The 19,093-nt window shown below is 38.5% G+C and overlaps 1 protein-coding gene across 1 annotated transcript in view; it reads left to right on the top strand.

Annotated features, from left to right (window-relative positions):
* The window catches only part of LOC113519953 (protein CBFA2T1), a 90,016-nt gene that overhangs the window by 44,146 nt on the left and 26,777 nt on the right, over positions 1 to 19,093 (top strand). The window contains exon 2 of the mRNA XM_052903286.1: positions 3,540 to 3,612. Within this exon, the coding sequence (XP_052759246.1) occupies positions 3,540 to 3,612 (73 nt within the window). The remainder of the gene's footprint in view (positions 1 to 3,539; positions 3,613 to 19,093) is intronic.

The raw sequence follows: 19,093 nt of genomic DNA, 5'->3' as shown, positions 1-19,093 counted from the left end.
ATATATATATATATATATATATCATGTTATCATTAAGTAGAAAAAACAAACACCATAAAATTATACATACATACATATCTGTCACGCCTGTCTCCCATTAGGTTAGGCAGAAACAATGGAACGCCAAATGCTTCGATACAAACAGACCTCATTAAAAATATACATATTACACATACACGTAATTATGTTTTAAACGTTTAGTTCTGTGAATGTAACATTACAGAACCATTGCAAATGTCTTGTACAAGTATTGCTAGAAATAATGTTAGCATTTAATACAAATAAAGCTAAACACACGAATAACAATAAATATATGCGCCACAAATAACTTGTATACAAGTTATTTGCAAATTTTTCGACTTCAATCTCTTGCAATTTCAGAGCTGTCATATGCGTATACATATTTAGATTACACTTCAGAAACGATTTTGATTATTCTTTTTACAAATCATTATTGTCGCGATAGATAGAAGTTACTGTTTTGCGTAACTTACCAGAAAGGGTACGAAAGTCGTCTACTTGGGTATCGTTGTACCACTCGTGTTTCTCTTGCGAGACAACTATGCTTTCGTAGCTGTGTTTCGGTTTGATGGATGGGTGGTAATCTCGCCTGCGCTAACGGTATACTTTGGCGGGGCATCAGTGAGGGATGATAGCAGTACCGTGGACATAACAGAGTATATTGTTTCGCCCATGATACTCCCCATGCGTTACCATTCCTGAGGACTCAGGTGTTATTCCTCTGTACCCAGTAAATTCACGCCATATCCCACCCTTCAAACTGAAACACAGTTGGGCAAACACAACTGCTGCACGGTTGAAACACGAATGGGACAGAGGTACCCAAGCAATCGACTTTAAGGAAGGTCAGTTAGCCCATCGCGAAGAATACCTGTGGAATTCAGCACGATAGTTTCCAGGGGGTATCGTGTGGGTGTTGATCTGCCAGGATATATTGCTAGCAATTGGACTGGTACACCGCATTACTAACAATTCCTTCCCCCGCTGCCCCTCAATTCATTTATGGTATTATACCTTCGTGTCTTCTTACTCTATAATTGAAATTTCCAAGAGACACCACGGTGCATCAATTGTATTTTTTTGTCTATGGTGCTATTCATGTCTATAGTAGGGGTGGGTAGCGGGGAAATTGATTATTAGTAATACGGACTACCAGTCTCATTGTTAGCAATAAACCCTATCCGGTCGACCTCCACGTGGTTCCCCCTGGAAACCATTGTGAACAATTCTTGTTGAATTCGTCACGATGGACTACCTGACCTGCCTTTTCATTCTCATCTATCATCTCTCACGGGTGTCCCGTCAGTGTATACCGTTAGCGCAGGCGGAGTTACCATTCCATTATCATCCATTGAAAAAATGTAGGGGTGGGTAATATAAAATATAGCAATATCTATATATCTTTCACCAGACTTTGTACAAAAGTTGATTGCTTGGGCACCTCTGTCCCATTCGTGTTTCGACCGTGAAGCAGTTATGTTTGCATGGCTGTGTTTCGGTTTGAAGGGTGGGATATGGCGTGAATTTACTGGGTACAGAGGAATAACACCTGAGCCCTCAGGAATGGCAACGCATGGGGGGTATCATGGGCGAAACAGTATACTCTGTTATATCCATGGTACTGCTCGTGTCTATAGGCGACGGTTACCACTTTCCATCAGGTGGGCCGTCAGCTTGTTTGCCATTCTAAGTTGTATAAAAAATAAAAAAAAAGTGTTGAGTTTCATCAATCTATTTATCTACGTAAAATGACATATAAATAAACAGCGCTTGAAACTGTACGTAGAGTTGTGGAGGCACGCGGCGAGCACACCTGCCTTATGTTTCGCAGCCGCAGACGCCTGCATATCGTCTGTGCTGGCCAGATGAAGCAATTATTTATAAACCACACTAGTAGCTACTCGTATCTAGACACGGTCTGCCATCGGCCTTCTGTTCTCTGTACGTAACAACAAATGTTTAGCTACGTAATGATAAAGATTGTGGCCCACAAAACACCGGATTCATTTGTGGTAAAATCAGGTATCTCAATTTAAAAACTTCAAACCAGTCTTTTAAAAAAAGCGTTCACGCTCACTGTTTTACTTTATCCGAGCAGTAAGTGCTTTATATTATTCTCAATTTCGTGTATAATATAGTATATGTCATATATGTGTAAGTATATTTGTTATTTATATATATTTATTCGTTTATATATGTAATTTTAGTATGTATGTATATCTAATAATTACTAGTACCGCATTCGAGTATTCTGACACTTGCCTATGGTTGACTGGGAGAGAATGCTTTTAGCATTAAGTCCGCCATTTACACATATATGTACTAATGAAAAAATAACAAAAAAAACTGAACAACTGAAGCGATTTTGGTAAAATTTCTACGAGACCAATCTGTAAGTTGATCCAAATATCCAGAAGTATAGGTATACAAAAAAAAGATTTTTTTTAAATCCGTTTTTGAAGTCAGTCGCAAATCAATGACTTTAAAACTTATGAAATTAATACTGATTGTACTAGTGTCTCTTTGAAAAATCTGTTTTTAATGATTTTTAGTGAAACTATTGTCTGTTCCGTGACTTCATCCGTATGAATTAGTATTTAGTATTACATATACTTTACATTAGGATGTAAAGTATATGTTGTGCTTTTTAATGGACGATAATAAAGCACGTTAGGGTTGTCTTTCTCTAGAAATCTGTCCGATTCTAGAATAAGGGCATACGACTACGCGACCCCGGCCTCCCGAGCCGCTGTAGTGTCCTAGTCCTTTCCGCAGGGGGGAAAGAGATTGTTAGTAATGGAGATTGAGAATCCCATTGCTAGCAATATACCCAACCAGGTCGACCTCCTCGCGGTTCCCCCTGGAAACTATCATGGTTAATTCCTGATGAATTCATCATGATGGGCTAACTGGTCTGTTTTCATTCTCATCTATCACCCTTCACTGGTGCTCCGTCAACGTATCCCATTAGCGCAACTGTAGTGTCCCCCCCACCCCCCAATTACCATTTTCCTTAACGAATTTCCAACGTTCCTTTCCTTTTTTCCTCAATTCTTTCCTCCATACCATAGGTGGCGGAAATCACCAAAAATGCATTCCCAAAGAGGGTTGACATCAGGCAGGCAGCCGGTCGTGAAACTATAAACGAAATGAGGGTGGAATGTTACGTTCATCACAACGGTAACACTGGACAAATACGTCTAGTTGGGGGGGAAGGGATTGTTAATAATGCGGTACCAGTCCCATTGCTAGCAATATACCCTGTCAGGTTGACCTCCACGTGGGCCCCCTGGAAACCATCGCGCTGAATTCTAGGTGTATTCATCACGATGGGCAAACTGACCTGCTTTCATTCTCACCAATCATCCCTCACTGGTGCCCCGCAAGCGTATATCGATAGCACAGACGGGGTTACCATTCCATTGTCATCTATTAAAAAAAATGCGTCTGGCTACCCCATTAGGGATTGTAGTCGTGAACATATTGTTTATGTACTCAAATATTTTTATTCGTTACAGATGGAAGCGAAGGTGAAGGAGGAGTTACCGGACAAAGACTACACGCAGCCTACGACCACTGATAGGCGAAAATGTAAGTCGATTGTTTCTTCGAAGTCGGTTAAAGGATAACCGACTTCGAAAAAGAAGGAGGATGAGATCCTTATTAATGATAATATAATAAATGACTTGATCCACAAATTTAAAGGAGTTCTTAATTTATTCGGATATAAAATATGTTCTTACAAATGAACCTATTCTATTCTATGTCAGGATCATACGGTAATTTTTTTTTTGATGGATGGAAAATGGTATAGTAACCCCGCCTGCGCTAACGGGATACGCTGGCGGAGCACCAGTGAAGGGTGATAGGTGAGAATGAAAACAGGCCAGTTAGCCCATCATGATGAATTCATCAGGAATTAACCTGGATAGTTTCCAGGGGGAACCGCGAGGAGGTCGACCTGGTTGGGTATATCGCTAGCAATGGGATTCTCAGTCTCCATTACTAACAATCCCTTTCCCCCCACACGGCAATATTATGCAATGTGCTCCCGGCATAGAATTGGCCACCTCTTCCTTTTCCGTGGATGTCGTAAGAGGCGACTAAGGGAAGGCGAGGGATGGGCAGCAGCGCCTCTCTTAAAACAATCTCCAAAGCCTAACTACAGTTGCCAATCCGTCTGCGAAGCGTGGCAACTACTGGCAAAACCCCCCAAGGGTGAGGCTTATTTTTTTTTTAATATTTTTATATTACTTAGAATGGCAAACAAGCTGACGGCCCACCTGATGGAAAGTGGTAACCGTCGCCTATAGACATGAGCAGTACCATGGACATAACAGAGTATACTGTTTCGCCCATGATACCTTTCCATGCGTTGCCATTCCTGAGGACTCAGGTGTTATTCCTCTGTACCCAGTAAATTCACTGCCATATCCCACCCTTCAAACCGAAACACGGCCATGCAAACACAACTGCTTCACGGGATAAATGTACTCATGCACAAGATTCACTTCAATACAAAATCTCCCCATTTTCGTTTCAATACAAGTTAAAATTCAATTCCAATATACAGGCTGTTCCGAACGTAACTTTTCTTTGCGCCACGCCTTTATGTACATGTGGATACATAGTAAGCAAGCAATAGAGCCCGAAAAAGCATTTGTAGGTTGGTGTGAACGCTAACAACTGTCGAACGATCATAATCTGACGATAGCGGGGCGAGGCACGGCGTGTTTCGCTCTACATGGCTCTTACAAGCACTGGAATGGATAGCTATACCAATATATATCAGGTTATGGAATGAGCTCCCTGCCGAGGTTTTCCCAAGAGACTACAGCATGGGGTTCTTCAAAAGGGGGGTAAAGAGGTTTCTTCAGGGTCGGCAACGCGCGCGTAATACCTCTGGTATTGCAGGTGTTCATAGGCTACGGTAACCACTTGCCATCAGGTGGGTCGTATGCTTGTTTGCCACCTCAGTGGTATAAAAAATATATATAGATATTAGATTTTTTAATTGATGATAATGGAATGGTAGCTCCGCCTGCGCTAATGGTATGCGCTGGCGGATGGTAATAGGTCTGTTAGCCCACCGTGATGAATACACCAGAAATTCAGCACGATAGTTTCCAGGGGGCACCACGTGGAGGTCGACCTGACAGGGAGTATTGCCAGCAATGGGGAATCTAGACCCTATTATTAACAATCCCTTCTCCCCCAGATATTAGATATTGTAGTGCAAAAATTTTAATGTTTTATCTATATATATATAAAAATTAATGCCACTTTTCGTTGTAATTTTATAACTCAAGATCGTGCTCACCTATCCAAACCAAATGTTTAGGCTTTGTTCGGACTATTTAGTAGATGGTTTATGTGAAGTTTGTACAAAATCGGTCGAGCGGTTCTTCATTTATCACATTTTTTTGTAACAAATGAATTCAATAAATGGCGGAACAATTTGTTAATGGGGATTTTTGTGTCAAATTCAAACTTTTTTTAAGATGGGGATTGTGCTGTCAAATTGAAACTGTTTTCAGTGTTGACAGAGCAAGCATGTTATTATGTCATTCATGCTATCATTTCATTTTGGCCGTGCTTCGATTAAACCAAATCGTCAGCGATATTGATGTTAATTTTTTTTTTATTATTACACTTTATACGTAGCGAAGCGCGTACCGGGCCGCTAGTTACATATATATTTATTTATATATAATTAACGCTCCATATAAGCAACTCATTTGGATCACTTTTAATAAAAAAACTTTCTTATTGGGAAATGTTGCTTATAGGGAAAAAAGAGTATAAAAATAGGTACTGGTCTGGAAAATATTTTTAATGTAATGTTTTTTTTATTTAATGTATTTTTTTATGTATAATTAAAAGAATAGCATTCTGCATTCCTTCTCTAAATGAACTATAAGTGTGTCAAATTTCATACCCCTCCGTCGGCGCAATTTTCGTATAAAGGGGTACAAAGTTTTTGCTTCACGTATTAATATGTAAATAAATAAGTAAACAAAGTTACTTTCTTTTTTTGTTATTATATAACTTAGAATGGCAAACAAGCTAACGGCCCACCTGATGGAAAGTGGTAACCGTCGCCTATAGACATGAGCAGTACCATGGACATAACAGAGTATACTGTTTCGCCCATAATACCGCCCATGCGTTGCCATTCCTGAGGACTCAGGTGTTATTCCTCTGCACCCTGTAAATTCACGCCATATCCCACCCTTCAAACCGAAACACAGCCATGCAAACACAATTGCTTCCCGGTAGAAACACGAATGGGACAGAGGTATCAAAGCAATCGACTTTTGTAAATTAAACATTAAACTACCTCTAGATTTACACTTTTTAGTACTTTTTTACGAGAAGAAAATAGAAATGTAACCAGAGTTATTTTTTACGTTGCCGGGGTACAACTGAATGATGATAAATGAAGATAAAAGGGGATCTACACTGCACCCATATTCGTCTATGACGCTGTTCTAACCCATAAGTTACGGCCGCCATTTTCCATTGGACGGGCCATTCGTTTGCCTGTAGAATGAAAATATAGGTTCATTGCGACCTCTTCTTTCGAAGTCGGTTGCAAAGGGGTTAACCATGATATCCAGCTGAGCTACATAAATATCTCAATTTGTGTGAACCCGTGCAACTGTTGAGCGACCATAATCTGGCGATAACGTAGCGAGGCACGGACCTATGTGGCTTTACGCATAACTTTAACGGGCTGGAATAATTTTGCAATTATTAAAAAAAAAAATCGATGTTCGATTCGAATCCGGTTACTGTCCTACGAACAAGGAATTACATAGAAGGAATGATAAAATAAAAACTGTGAATCATATGGTTGCCTCCTTTCTTCTTATGCAAATATAATTAGTAAAAAGAGGACGAAAGATACACCGTCAGTTGTTATTTTTCTCAATTCATAGCAGGCTAGTGTATAGAAAATGTTTGATATGTCACTTATTTGTCAATGACAAATTTTACATTACTAGATTATATATTCGACACAGTTTATGTTGAAAGTATGCAAGCAGGTTGCATCTGAATTTGGTAGGGTTATACGGCCGTATAACATTTTCTGTACACTAACCTGCTATGAATTGTCAATTTTATCACTTCCTCTATGTAATTCTTAGGTCACTGTCATTAAGAAATTGTATATTGAGCAAACTCTCAAATATCTTGTTGTTCGTGATACTGTTCATGTCTATATGTAACAGGTGGGTCGTTAACTTGTTTGCCATTCTAAGTTGCATTAAAATATATATATATATATATATATATATATATATATATATATATATATATATATATATATATATATATATATATAAAAAAGAAGAACAAAGCTATATATATTGTCAAGTTTAGAGACCACAGATAAAATTTCCCGCGCTTAATTGTCACTTCTTTATTATCTATGTCTGTACAACGATTGTAAAACGAATAGGTATTTACCGAAGGCTAATGTATAAATTCTGAGTATTTGAAACCCTGAACATATTTATTCTATCGTTTTATATGGTAAAAAATTGAATTTTTAGATGTGTATCGATTGTAAACAATGCTTTTATACGGCCCTTAATTATTTTATAATTAAAACTCAGGTGAATACAATGTTTGTATGGTAGCAGTTATGTTTATACTAACTTCTCATTCTGGTTTTAGCACAAACTTTATTGTAATATAGACATGAATGTAGAAATGACCATAGATTATGTTTACTATACCATATTATATTATCTGTGACTATACTGTTGGAATACGGGTGCTTCTCTTTCATTATCTGTGATCAGCAAAGCTTGTTTGCTATTGCAGATTTTATAAAAAAAATAGTCATTCTATTTTCAAAACTTTTCCATGAAATGAAATTCCGAAATTTCGGACTCAATTTCGTGTTTTTGTCTATATTGGATAATAAATGATATTTCGTTCGTCATACATATCATAAAAGTGCAAAGGAACAATATTTTAACATTTTTAATATTTCCAAACGGCATGTATTATGAAATTTTAACATCAAATTTCTGTTTCGTTTGGCTCCGAAATTTCGGAAAACATTTCATGGTAGGCCCTCTGATGGTAAGTGACTACCGCCTCCCATGATCACTCACAACAACGGAATTACACGTGTAGGGTAGGGCGGGGCTAAAAGGTCCATTTTGCGTATATTGTGTCATAACTACGTACGTTTAAGGTTCCTGGGAAAGACTTTAATAATAATAGAAAGTTTAATCCTTCATCTATAAGTTGCCATAGGTGAATACGGCCAGAATTTACCAATGCGCCCAATATGGGCGATACAAAATGTAATGTCAAATGGTCCTTTTTACCCCGCAGGTGGGGTAAAAAGGACCAGTCTTGGGGTAAAAAGAACCACGACAACTAAATCATATTTTGTGGTCAAATGTAGGAAATAAATAAAAATAAATAATCTTTATATTTATTATATTTTAATCGACAGATATGTTGCGACCTATTTTGCACTGGTAACTAAGTTATATAATTATAAGGCACAGTTATAATCAGTCTTAATAACAAATCTTTAGGTCTTTGGTCTTTTTGATCTTGATAAAGGTAACATCTTAAAACAATTGTAGTATCTCAAAATCGTACATATTCATAAAAGAAATCGGTAACATCTTTAGCAACTTAAACAATTTAAAAAAATAAGTATTTTCAACAAAAAACTAATAACTAATCTTCATCAGACTGACAATTCTTACATTCGTATGCAAGAGATGATGAGTGATGTTTGGCACACTTATCGTGGGCCCAACCTTTACAGGTATTACATTGAATCCAGCCTTCTCCTGCAACACTGTCAGCAAATGACTCGCAGCATTCCAGACAAAGACATTCTTCTTCTTCAGAACTCGAACTCGTATCTTTTTCTTGTATAATCTTTCTTTTCACTTGTTTATTTTTATTTGTATCTTTTTCTTGTAAAATCTTTTTTTCACTTGTTTATTTTTCTTCGAGACAGCTTTTTTACGAGAGACCATTTTCTTCTTCTTTTTATTTTCTTGTTCCAAAGACAACGCTTCCTTTTCAGGTGTGTCTGTTAATATAGCTGCCTTTCGTCGTTTCCTGCTGGTAACATTACGCGGTCCTGCCTGAGGGAAAGGCCTGATGGATTCCGGAGAAAATATTGATGGCTGAGCAAACAAGGATGAAGCTGACGTAGATGGTTGAGGCTCAATGTTTGAAGATGGAACTGTACAGGACCTTAATGGCAGACAATCTTTTTCAACAGCAGCTGTAGAAGACAACATTAGGTCACTTGAGGACAGCAAAACTGAGACGGTAGGCAACTGAGGCCCTACTGTAGACAACTGAGAAGGAGATACAGGAGATATTTGCTGAAACAACTGCTACAACTTCGGGCTGCGAAGAAATTAACAAACTTGGTGAACCTGGAGAAATAGGCAACTGGGGCTCTGTAGACATAGGCGGCTGTGACTCATTAGGTACAGAAGACGTTGTTGGATTGTTCGGATTTGGTCGGTCTGTCACAAAACTTGGAGCGAAGTCCGACTCATCAAACACTTCCCGGTTGAACGGGTAAACCCCAGCTTTTTGAAACCCTTTCGAGATGTTGTTGGGAGTCAGTGCCAAAGGTAAAGCTGTTCGGACGATGCCTGGGATATCGTAAATGCTCATTGTTTTTCCTGGGTGGCCACGCATCCATGAATCTTGTGCTGACGATAAATACCTTTTAAACGGCCCGAAAACAGACACGTCTAAGGGCTGCAGCTTATGGGAACAATGAGGAGGATACGACAGCATCACTACTCCATTATTTTTCGCTAGATCCAACACTTCCACTGACAAGTGCGAACTGTGATTGTCTAGTAAAAGCAAAACTGGCGACTCTTTAGTTGGCTTCACATAAGTGATGAAATGTTTCATAAAAAGCAAGAATTCCGTATCAGTCATCCAGCCGCTTGCATTTCCTGCACCAATACATTCTGCTGGCCCATCTCGCACGAAATGATCTTGGTATTTCTTTCTTGGAAATACGAACATTGGAGGTATCGAAGATCCAGTTGCCGAAACAGCTACCAACAATGTTACATTAGTTCCTCTTTCAGCAGATGTGACAGACCCGACGTTTCTTTTCCCTTTGGCTGCAATTATTTTTGAAGGTTTATTTACAGTCGAGACACCAGTCTCATCAGCATTCCATATAGACGAACCTCTGAATTTGTGACGATCCATCACGTGTGCCAATTTATCAAAATATTCACAAACGTTCGTTCGATTGAAAGAGGTGGCCCTGCTCAAACTAGTAGCCTCTGGCTTCCTGATAGAGAGACGGTCATTCCTTGACAAGAATCCCGTCAGCCAGTCCTTTCCAGCCATCTTATTTGTGTGCCATACCTCAGGAATCTTCAAATTATATTTTACAGCGCATTCATAAGCCAAGCGACGAACATCTTTAGGGCCTATACCGTGAAAGATTTGTGCAAGTGTCAGTAAATACTCGCAGAGAGAAGTTTCTTGTTCTTGGTTAAACACTAATCTGGGAGTGCCGTAGCCAAATTTTGGCGACTCCGGATTTTCCTTTAACCGCGCCATGAATCTCTTCAATGAAGTTCTGCTAATCTCATAGTCACGACAAACTTGCCTTATTGATTTATCTTCATTTGCGACTAAATCAGCCGCTCGCTTCATCAGCTCAACGGACTTCGTACCACGCTCAGTGGTTTTTTTATAATTCCGCATTCTGAAAATAAAATAGAAATTAATACATAGAATCAAAATAATTCGTGGGGCTTAAAGGTCCACCGCGGTCCTTTGTGCCCCAATGGTAGGTGGACTGTTGTTTTAGGTTATGTAGAAAAACAAGGTGATGCAAACAAAAAAACAATGGCACTACGTGAAACTTAATACCACTAAACATTTATACAGAGAAATTATGTTTCGTAAGTTTAAAAATCGAACAATGAGACTAAAACTAAGTAAAATCTAAAACATTACTTACGTGTAATTTTCGCACCACTTGCGCGTACACTCTTGCCGGCTCTAGAAAATGCACTGCGCGGGGCGGCATGCGCACCCGTCCCTCGTCCCCTTCACGCACCGGTCATTCCGTTGTCTAACGTGCACTTAGTTTCGGAGATAGGCATGGTGGACCTTTTTACCCGCGGACCTTTTAGCCCCGCCCTACCCTACTACCGGCCTTTTAAAAAGGAATATGCTCTTTTCTTAAAGGTTATCATGTCGTATCCGTTCGGAAATACTGCTGATGTATTTATTATGAGGTAGTTTTGACATCAAAGACGGTTAGAAGTAGGACAATACTGGTATATAGTGAGCACACAGCATGCATTAGTGATGTAGCCACCTCGTGCTTGTCAAAGGCACGCCTTCGTTCCCACGTTGTCATTATAAAGTTACCGTAATATATTCCGCGCCTGTGTGCCCAATGGGCATCAATATGTTTGACGTGTTATACAGGTTGATATTTTAATCATTTTTTATCAGGTTTATAACAAATAATCCTCAGCAATGGCAACGTATGCCAGTATTTTTTTTTATACAACTTAGAATGGCAAACAAGCTGACGGCCCACCTGATGGAAAGTGGTAACCGTCGCCTATAGACGGATAGTGGATGGTACTTCCTACATGGCCTGGGGCCTAGGGCGGCCAAGACTGCAAATCTGCCACTGGTATACACTGTTATATCCATGGTACTGCTCATGTCTATAGGCGACGGTTACCACTTTCCATCAGGTGGGGCATCAGCTTGTTTGTCATTCTAAGTTGTATAAAAAAAGAAGCCTAACTGCGATTGCCAATCCGCCTGGTAAATGTAGCAACTGCTGGCAAAACGTTAAAATTGTTGTTGCAAAAAAGAAATATAAAAATTTATCAATATACATAAAACATTACTTTTAACGAGAGATATGCTCTTGAAAAAGGACTGTATATTTTACGAAATAATAAGACGGTCTCTGCTAGCGATAGAGAAAAATATAATAACTAAATCATGACATTGTCAGATATCGAAAAACAAAATAAAAATATAAAATTTAAAAATATACTCTAAAAAGGTGCGTTCTGCACAACTACACGATATACACGTAGGTACAAAACATAAATGTGTCTACATAATTGAATACCATAGATATGTATTTATAACCATAATGGTAACCGATGAGCGATGGGGGCGGGCCGCACTGCAAACACGATGAATAAATACATACCGTGAGAATACCGCGGCTTGTTGCGCGCTCACACTTCACGGGCGATGTGTATTTGTTTTTTTTATTATTGAGGGCCTTTAAAGTTTATTTAAAAACTTGTTAAAAATTGGACAGGCCAAGAACATGATTTTTTTTATACAACTTAGAATGGCAAACAAGCTGACGGCCCACCTGATGGAAAGTGGTGAACGTCGCCTATAGACATGAGCAGACATAGACATATCAGAGTATACTGTTTCGCCCATGATAACCCCCATGCGTTGCCATTCCTGAGGACTCAGATGTTATTCCTCTAAACCCAGTAAATGCACGCCATGTCCCACCCTTCAAAACGAAACACAGCTTTGCAAACACAACTGCTTAACGGTTGAAACACGAATGGGACAGAGGTACCAAAGCAATCGACTTTTGTACAAAGTCTCCCTCTGGTATCTATACAGCCTTCAATATCACGCAATAAAAAAAGATATGCTTCATCATTACCTATTATCCCTCACTGGTGCCCCGCCAGTCTATACCGATAACGCAGGCGGGGTTACCATTCCATTATCATCCATAAAAAAAAACCTAACCCGTTCATCGCAACACGTCTGACGAAGCAAAGGTTTCTAACATGGGCACCTCTGTACCCGCACTCGACTGCCGCCGACAGCGACAGTGTTGATCTCATACCGGTGTAGTGATGCTCGCTTTCATTACATTTTATCGATAAATAAGTTAAAAAAAAAAACCAAAATTAATTAATGTGTCTCCTAATATTACAGATGTGAAAGTTTATAAAGTCAAATCAAATTATTATAAATTTAGCTTATAACGGTCCATAAAACAATAATTTCGAGAAACTATCAAATTAAAAACGTTCACGCTCACTTTTTTACTTTTTTCGGGCTATAAGTACTTTATATTATTCTCAATTTCGTGTATATAGTAATAATAATATAAAATGTAGTATGTTTTATATACATGTAAGTATATTTGTTATTTATATATATTCTTTATTGCACTTGTAAGTTACATATAACAGCAAAGCATTTATAAATGTTGTGAGCAAGGGTGGACTTGTCTCTGACAGAGATCTCTTCCAGTCAACCCAATACAGTGAGAAAGCATTTCGTTTATATATGTAATTTTAGTATGTATGTATATCAATAATTACTAGTACCGCATTCGAGTATTCTGACAGTTCCTATGGTTGACTGGGAGAGAATGGTTTTAGCAATAAGTCCGCCATGTACACACATATGTACTAATGAAAATTTTAAAGAAATGATGCCTTAGAATCGAGCCCAGAATTTTTTTTATACATCTATAATGGCAAACAAATATATGGCTCGTCTAATAGTAAACGTAGTTACCGTAGCCTATGGACGCCTGTAATGCCAAGGATGTCAAGCGAGCGTTGCCGACTTTTAAGAAATCTAAATACTATTATATAATTTTAAATTTATCGAAAAAAAAAACTAAATATCGATAAATAAATGTCCCGCACTGCTCTTAAGGTAATGCTAGTTGCCGACGGGTGATTGCGGGACGGTTGCGACTGATGTCCCTCACAAGGCAGAACCCGCACTTCGGGGTCGCGGAGGGGAAGTAGGGGGGGCATGCCTGCGAAAACGAAATGATTCAGTTACTTTTTTATTAACTTTGACCACGTAGTTATTTTTATTCTTTTATATACTACCAATGTTACTTTATGCTGTGTGTACCTGGACGTAGAGTGGGTCACCTGTTCCTTTCCCGTGGGTGTCGTAAGAGGCGGCTAAGGAAAGGCGAGGGATGGACAGCAGCGTCCCTCTGAAAGCATCTTCAATACATAACTTCGATTGCCAATCCGCCTACCAAGCGTGGCAACTACTGGCAAAACTCCCCTTATGGGGAAGGCAGTGGTTCAGCAGGTTCAGCAGTGGACAGTTAAAGGCTGGTATGATGATAATCGTAATCTTTAAACTGCAAGACATCACAATTGAAGTTCTCGGCAAAAAACTAGCCTGCACTAAAGTACTGACGCCAGGGGCTAAACAACAGGGTGACAGCGAGCAAAGTGTCATGGGCCTCCGGCCTGATGGAGACCCTGGCCCAAAATGAAATTACAGTATCAAGATTTTGAAATAAAGGGAGCGCCCTATTCAATGAATTTACTAAGGATGGCATAGTTACGCCAGTAAATGGCATTTCTTTTAACCGACTTCAAGCACGAGGTTCTCAAATTGATTGTATTTTTTTTATTTGTTACCTTTAGAACTTCCGTCATTTGTTAACCGATTTGGAAAAATCTTGTTTTTTTATTTAAAAGGATATATTATCAGATTTTTTCATAAAAATTTTATCAAAATCGTTTTTATAGTTAGATAAAATAATTGGTATCGCCACGATTAAAGTGTGTGTGTGTGTATGTGTGTGTGTTCTTGAGTATCATACTGTACTTTTACCAGTGGGAGACTTTGTACAAAAGTCGTTTGTTTGGCTACCTATGTCCCATTCGTGTTTCAACCGTAAAGCAGTTGTGTTTGCATGGCTGTATTTCTCCTCAGTAATGGCAACGCATAGGGGGTATCATGGGCGAAACGGTATACTCTATTATGTTCATAGTACTGCTCATGTCTATAGGCGACAGTTACCACTTTCCATCAGGTGGGCCGTCAGCTTGATTGCCATTCTAAGTTGTATAAAAAAAAACTTGTTAATTAATGTATATGATATAGTGTATCATAAAACTCTCACAAAACTGGTCTTCATTTCAAATTGTACCTCATGTTGTTACTCTGTTCCACCTTTTGTGAAGAGAAAATAAACCGTTCATTCATTCATTCATTCATTCATATCATATATTCAAGATTCAGTATCCTATCCCATACTAATAGAGTACAACGGCGGAGGATGAGACAATGGGGATGAAATAAGATTAGTTGGCCCATCGTAGCGTACCAGGAAGACTGCATGGAAACCATCGTAGTTGATTCCTGGTGAATTCTTTACGATGGGCCAACGGATCTGATTTCACCTTCATCTCTCATTACTCGTGCTTTATAAAAATGGGTATTGTTTTCATTCCATTAAAAAAATCTCAGAAAGGTTAGTTTCAGTTATAAGTGGGATTTATAAAAAATAAAGTATTGTTTTGCTTCTATAAATCTAATTATATGAAAGCGTCTTATTATGGGCATGGAACTTACAATAAGATTTCATGGTGGATTCTCTGGTTGAAGATTTTTGAGCATACGGTACTGTCTACTGATTCGTATGGAATTGGCGTGAATTTATTTAAATAGTAAAGCTTTGTACTATATATTTACATAATTAAAGTATATGTGAAACACCCTACAAATAATTTCGACGTCTAATACAGGGGACTTGTCGGGTGAGAGCACTTGTCGCGGACCGATAATTGATTTATTAGGTGCGGTTTACTGTGTTTGACACGCGGCGAAAACTAAGGGATCCATTTTATCGGTTTTGTTCATAACATCAATAATACATATATTTAGTACTGTATACTATATACATATATTTATTTAAACTTTAATGCACAGTAAAATTCTATGTACATTTGACGGACTTAACACCGGACGGTGTTCTCTACCAGTCGACCATTGGGCGAACAGAGAAATACGTAGGCGGTGCATTATTGAATAGAGGAAAAATAAAGCAATACTTGATAATATATCTATGTCATTATTATTATATCGGCCGTTAACTGTCCACTGGTTAACTTAGGCTTCCTCCTTTTGGAGGGGTTTTCCAGTAGTTGCCGCGTTTAGCAGGCAAGTTGGCAACCGCAGTTAGACTTTGGTGGTGTTTAAAAAGTGATGCTGTTGCCCTTCCCATACTATTCTCATAAATTCTCTTAGTCGCCTCTTACGACAGCTATGGAGAAAGGAAAGGGTTGTCCATTCTATGCCGGGACCACACGGCGACACACATATACATATAATAAAATTATAATTAAACCATGTTTGTACATGAAAGATATTGAAGGAAATATATAATATGACAGGTCTTAGTAAGAGCTATAGAAGCCAAAACAGATCTTTTTATCCATCTGTCTGTTAGTTCATGTAAAAAATATGCATTAGTTTTAATAGTATTTTTATAGTTCTATTCCTGAACGTTTACCTTAAAATCTGTCGTATGTTTTATCTTGATACGCGATTTATAAAAGAATTAATTTCAATAAACAAAGAAAAATATATGACTTTTTTTTACAACACAGGGGGCAAACGAGCATGCGGCTCACCTGATGGTAAGTGACTACCGCCGCCCATGATCACCCACAACAATAACGGCATCGCAGGTGTGCTGCCGGCCTTTTAAAAAGGAATATGCTCTTTTCTTGAAGGTTAAGTTGTCGTATATTAGCATATTTATATTTACAAAAAGATGTTTACCATAAAATCTAATCTATTAGAGATTGCATAACACCGTTTACATACCCTCGGGTTAAGGAATTAGTCAAACCCGCCCCATTCATCACGATTGTAGTGGCTCTTTACGGTCCTTCGGAGGCAAGTGGCGCCACCTATCATGCTGTCAGAGTGAACGAGTACTAGCAATATAGGAGTATTGGTGCATATACCTTATTTACCCATTTACTTATGTAGTGTTGGGCATAAATTTATCGTAAATAATGTTTAATTTTCTTTTTTATTGTTCGGGAGACAAACGAGCAGACGGTTTACAACGAGAGGAGTTGCTTTTTTATTGGCGGCCTTTTAAATGTCAGCCTTTTAAAAGTCCTGTTTTTTAATATCTGCTGCTGATTTTCACCACCGTACAACCCGCCATAAACTAATGTTTTATCCCAACCATCTGAACAAGTGGCGGTCTTCCACCGTGCGTTTTTCAAGGCACTTTCTTCCACGCACAACCACTCTTTGGTATCAACTTCCTGCAGCAGTATTTCCGAACCGATACGACATCATGACCTTCAAGAAAAGAGCATATTCCATTTTAAAAGGCCGGCAGCACACCTACAATGCCTTTGGTGTTGTGGGTGATCATGGGCGGCGGTAGTCACTTACCATCAAGTCAGCCGCATGCTCGTCTGTCCCTTGTGTTGTAAAAAATCTCCATATTACATTGTAAGGAAGAATTAAAAACGCGAGCTCATTCCTTAATCTAGATGTACAAGGTAGAAAACTTGATACACGGACAATGGTAAAATGCTTCATACTCAAGAAATGATTTAAAAACATAAATTTAAAAGTGAGCAGGTTTGTTTACAAATCCGAGGCCATTATTCAGATCACTTAATATGCCTGGCGCAGTGATTATTGGTGTTTTCATTTGTGAAAACGATTGTCCCGAGATCCATTAGGGGTATCATGGGCGACACAGTATTCTGTTATGTCCATACTAATAATCTATAGCTTCTTTGCCATTCTAAGTTGTATTAAAAAAATATTATTCCGTTTCTACTTTCTGTGATAATTAAAAATAAAACTTGATTAATTTTTCATTGGATTCCATTGAATCCGGCTATATTTGAAGGTTGTTACAGTACTACAGTGGACAATTAGAACGCCATATTCGTGTGAATGTGGAGCGGACAATTTTCTAATATCATCGTACAATATTTTCACACAGTAATTGTGGGGGAGATGAAAGCGTCGCCCCGGGCGAGGTGTCGCCTGCCACGCGCAGCATTCGATAACGAGCACGGACGCACTTTGTCGATATTGTCGATATCGATTATTCATTTTTCAATTTAGTTTCTTAAATATTTTTATTTTAATTTTTGTTTGAATAAAAAATATGTATCTACATTTCTTTCTCTCTAAGAGTTTTGTCTCGATGCAAACAGTGTTAAACTCATGTCGGGGCCACAACGTGCCATCTATCTTCATAGCATATTGCACCGAATAATCAGGCTTCTCGTTCCCTCTCAACATCTCCAATATACTGCACTGCTACTTATAAAAACTAACCGAATAATCTTTTGCCTTTATCCCAACCTAAATATCAGGGGGAAAGAGATTGTAAGCAATAGGGTCTAACAATTCCATTGCTAGCAATATCAGGTCGACCTCCACGCGGTTCCTTATAACTATAGGGGAAACTATAGTGGTGAATTCACGATGGGCTAATTGACCTGCTTTCATTTTCACCTATCATCACTCACTGGTACCCCGCCTGCTCGCCAGCGCAATCAAGGCTACCATTCCATTTTCACCCGTTAAAAAAAAGAGAAACCGAATCATCATCATTTATGTCTTTTTTTTACTTTATAATATTTTTTTTTTTTATACAACTTGAGAGTGGCAAACAAGCTGACGGCCCACCTGATAGAAAGTGGTAACCGTCGCCTATAGGCAATAAATAGTGACAGCATTCGCAGATAAATAGCAACGTTCTTAGCCCTCTAATAAACGGATTAAAAACATCATACCATCATCATAACTGATATTACTTACTAAACACCGATACAATTTTGAGGATTTTTTCCAAATTTTTTCGATCCTTGCAACTTTATATCAAATAAAATCGCAAAGATAGAAATAGTACATTACTGCAGCGGCCAGCAACTGAGGCATTGATGGACGAACGTGCAAATGTGGGCCGAGGCGTAGCCGAGGCACACATACGTGAGTCCATCAATGCCTAGTTATGGCCAAGGCTTGTATAGTACTTTTCTCAAACAATGCGCGAAAATCAAAAACACAATTTTACTTTTTAAGTTCAATGACGAATAACGAACAATAATAATTTTTTACGCGCCATAATGTTCCTTGTTTTTTTTTTAATAAACCGCTTTCTAATTGCTAGCCAGTTAGAAATTCAAATAAAACCTTTTATTAGTTGCCTTTTTGGTAGCCATGTTTTGAAGTAAAAGGTCATTCCATTTTT

The sequence above is a fragment of the Galleria mellonella genome, unplaced genomic scaffold, assembly GCF_026898425.1.
Source record: "Galleria mellonella isolate WM207_F2 unplaced genomic scaffold, CSIRO_AGI_GalMel_v1 utg1053, whole genome shotgun sequence".
NCBI classification, from domain to species: Eukaryota; Metazoa; Arthropoda; class Insecta; order Lepidoptera; family Pyralidae; genus Galleria; species Galleria mellonella.
The sequence above is the reverse complement of the archived record's forward strand: the minus strand, read 5'-3'. Positions and strand labels throughout refer to the sequence as shown.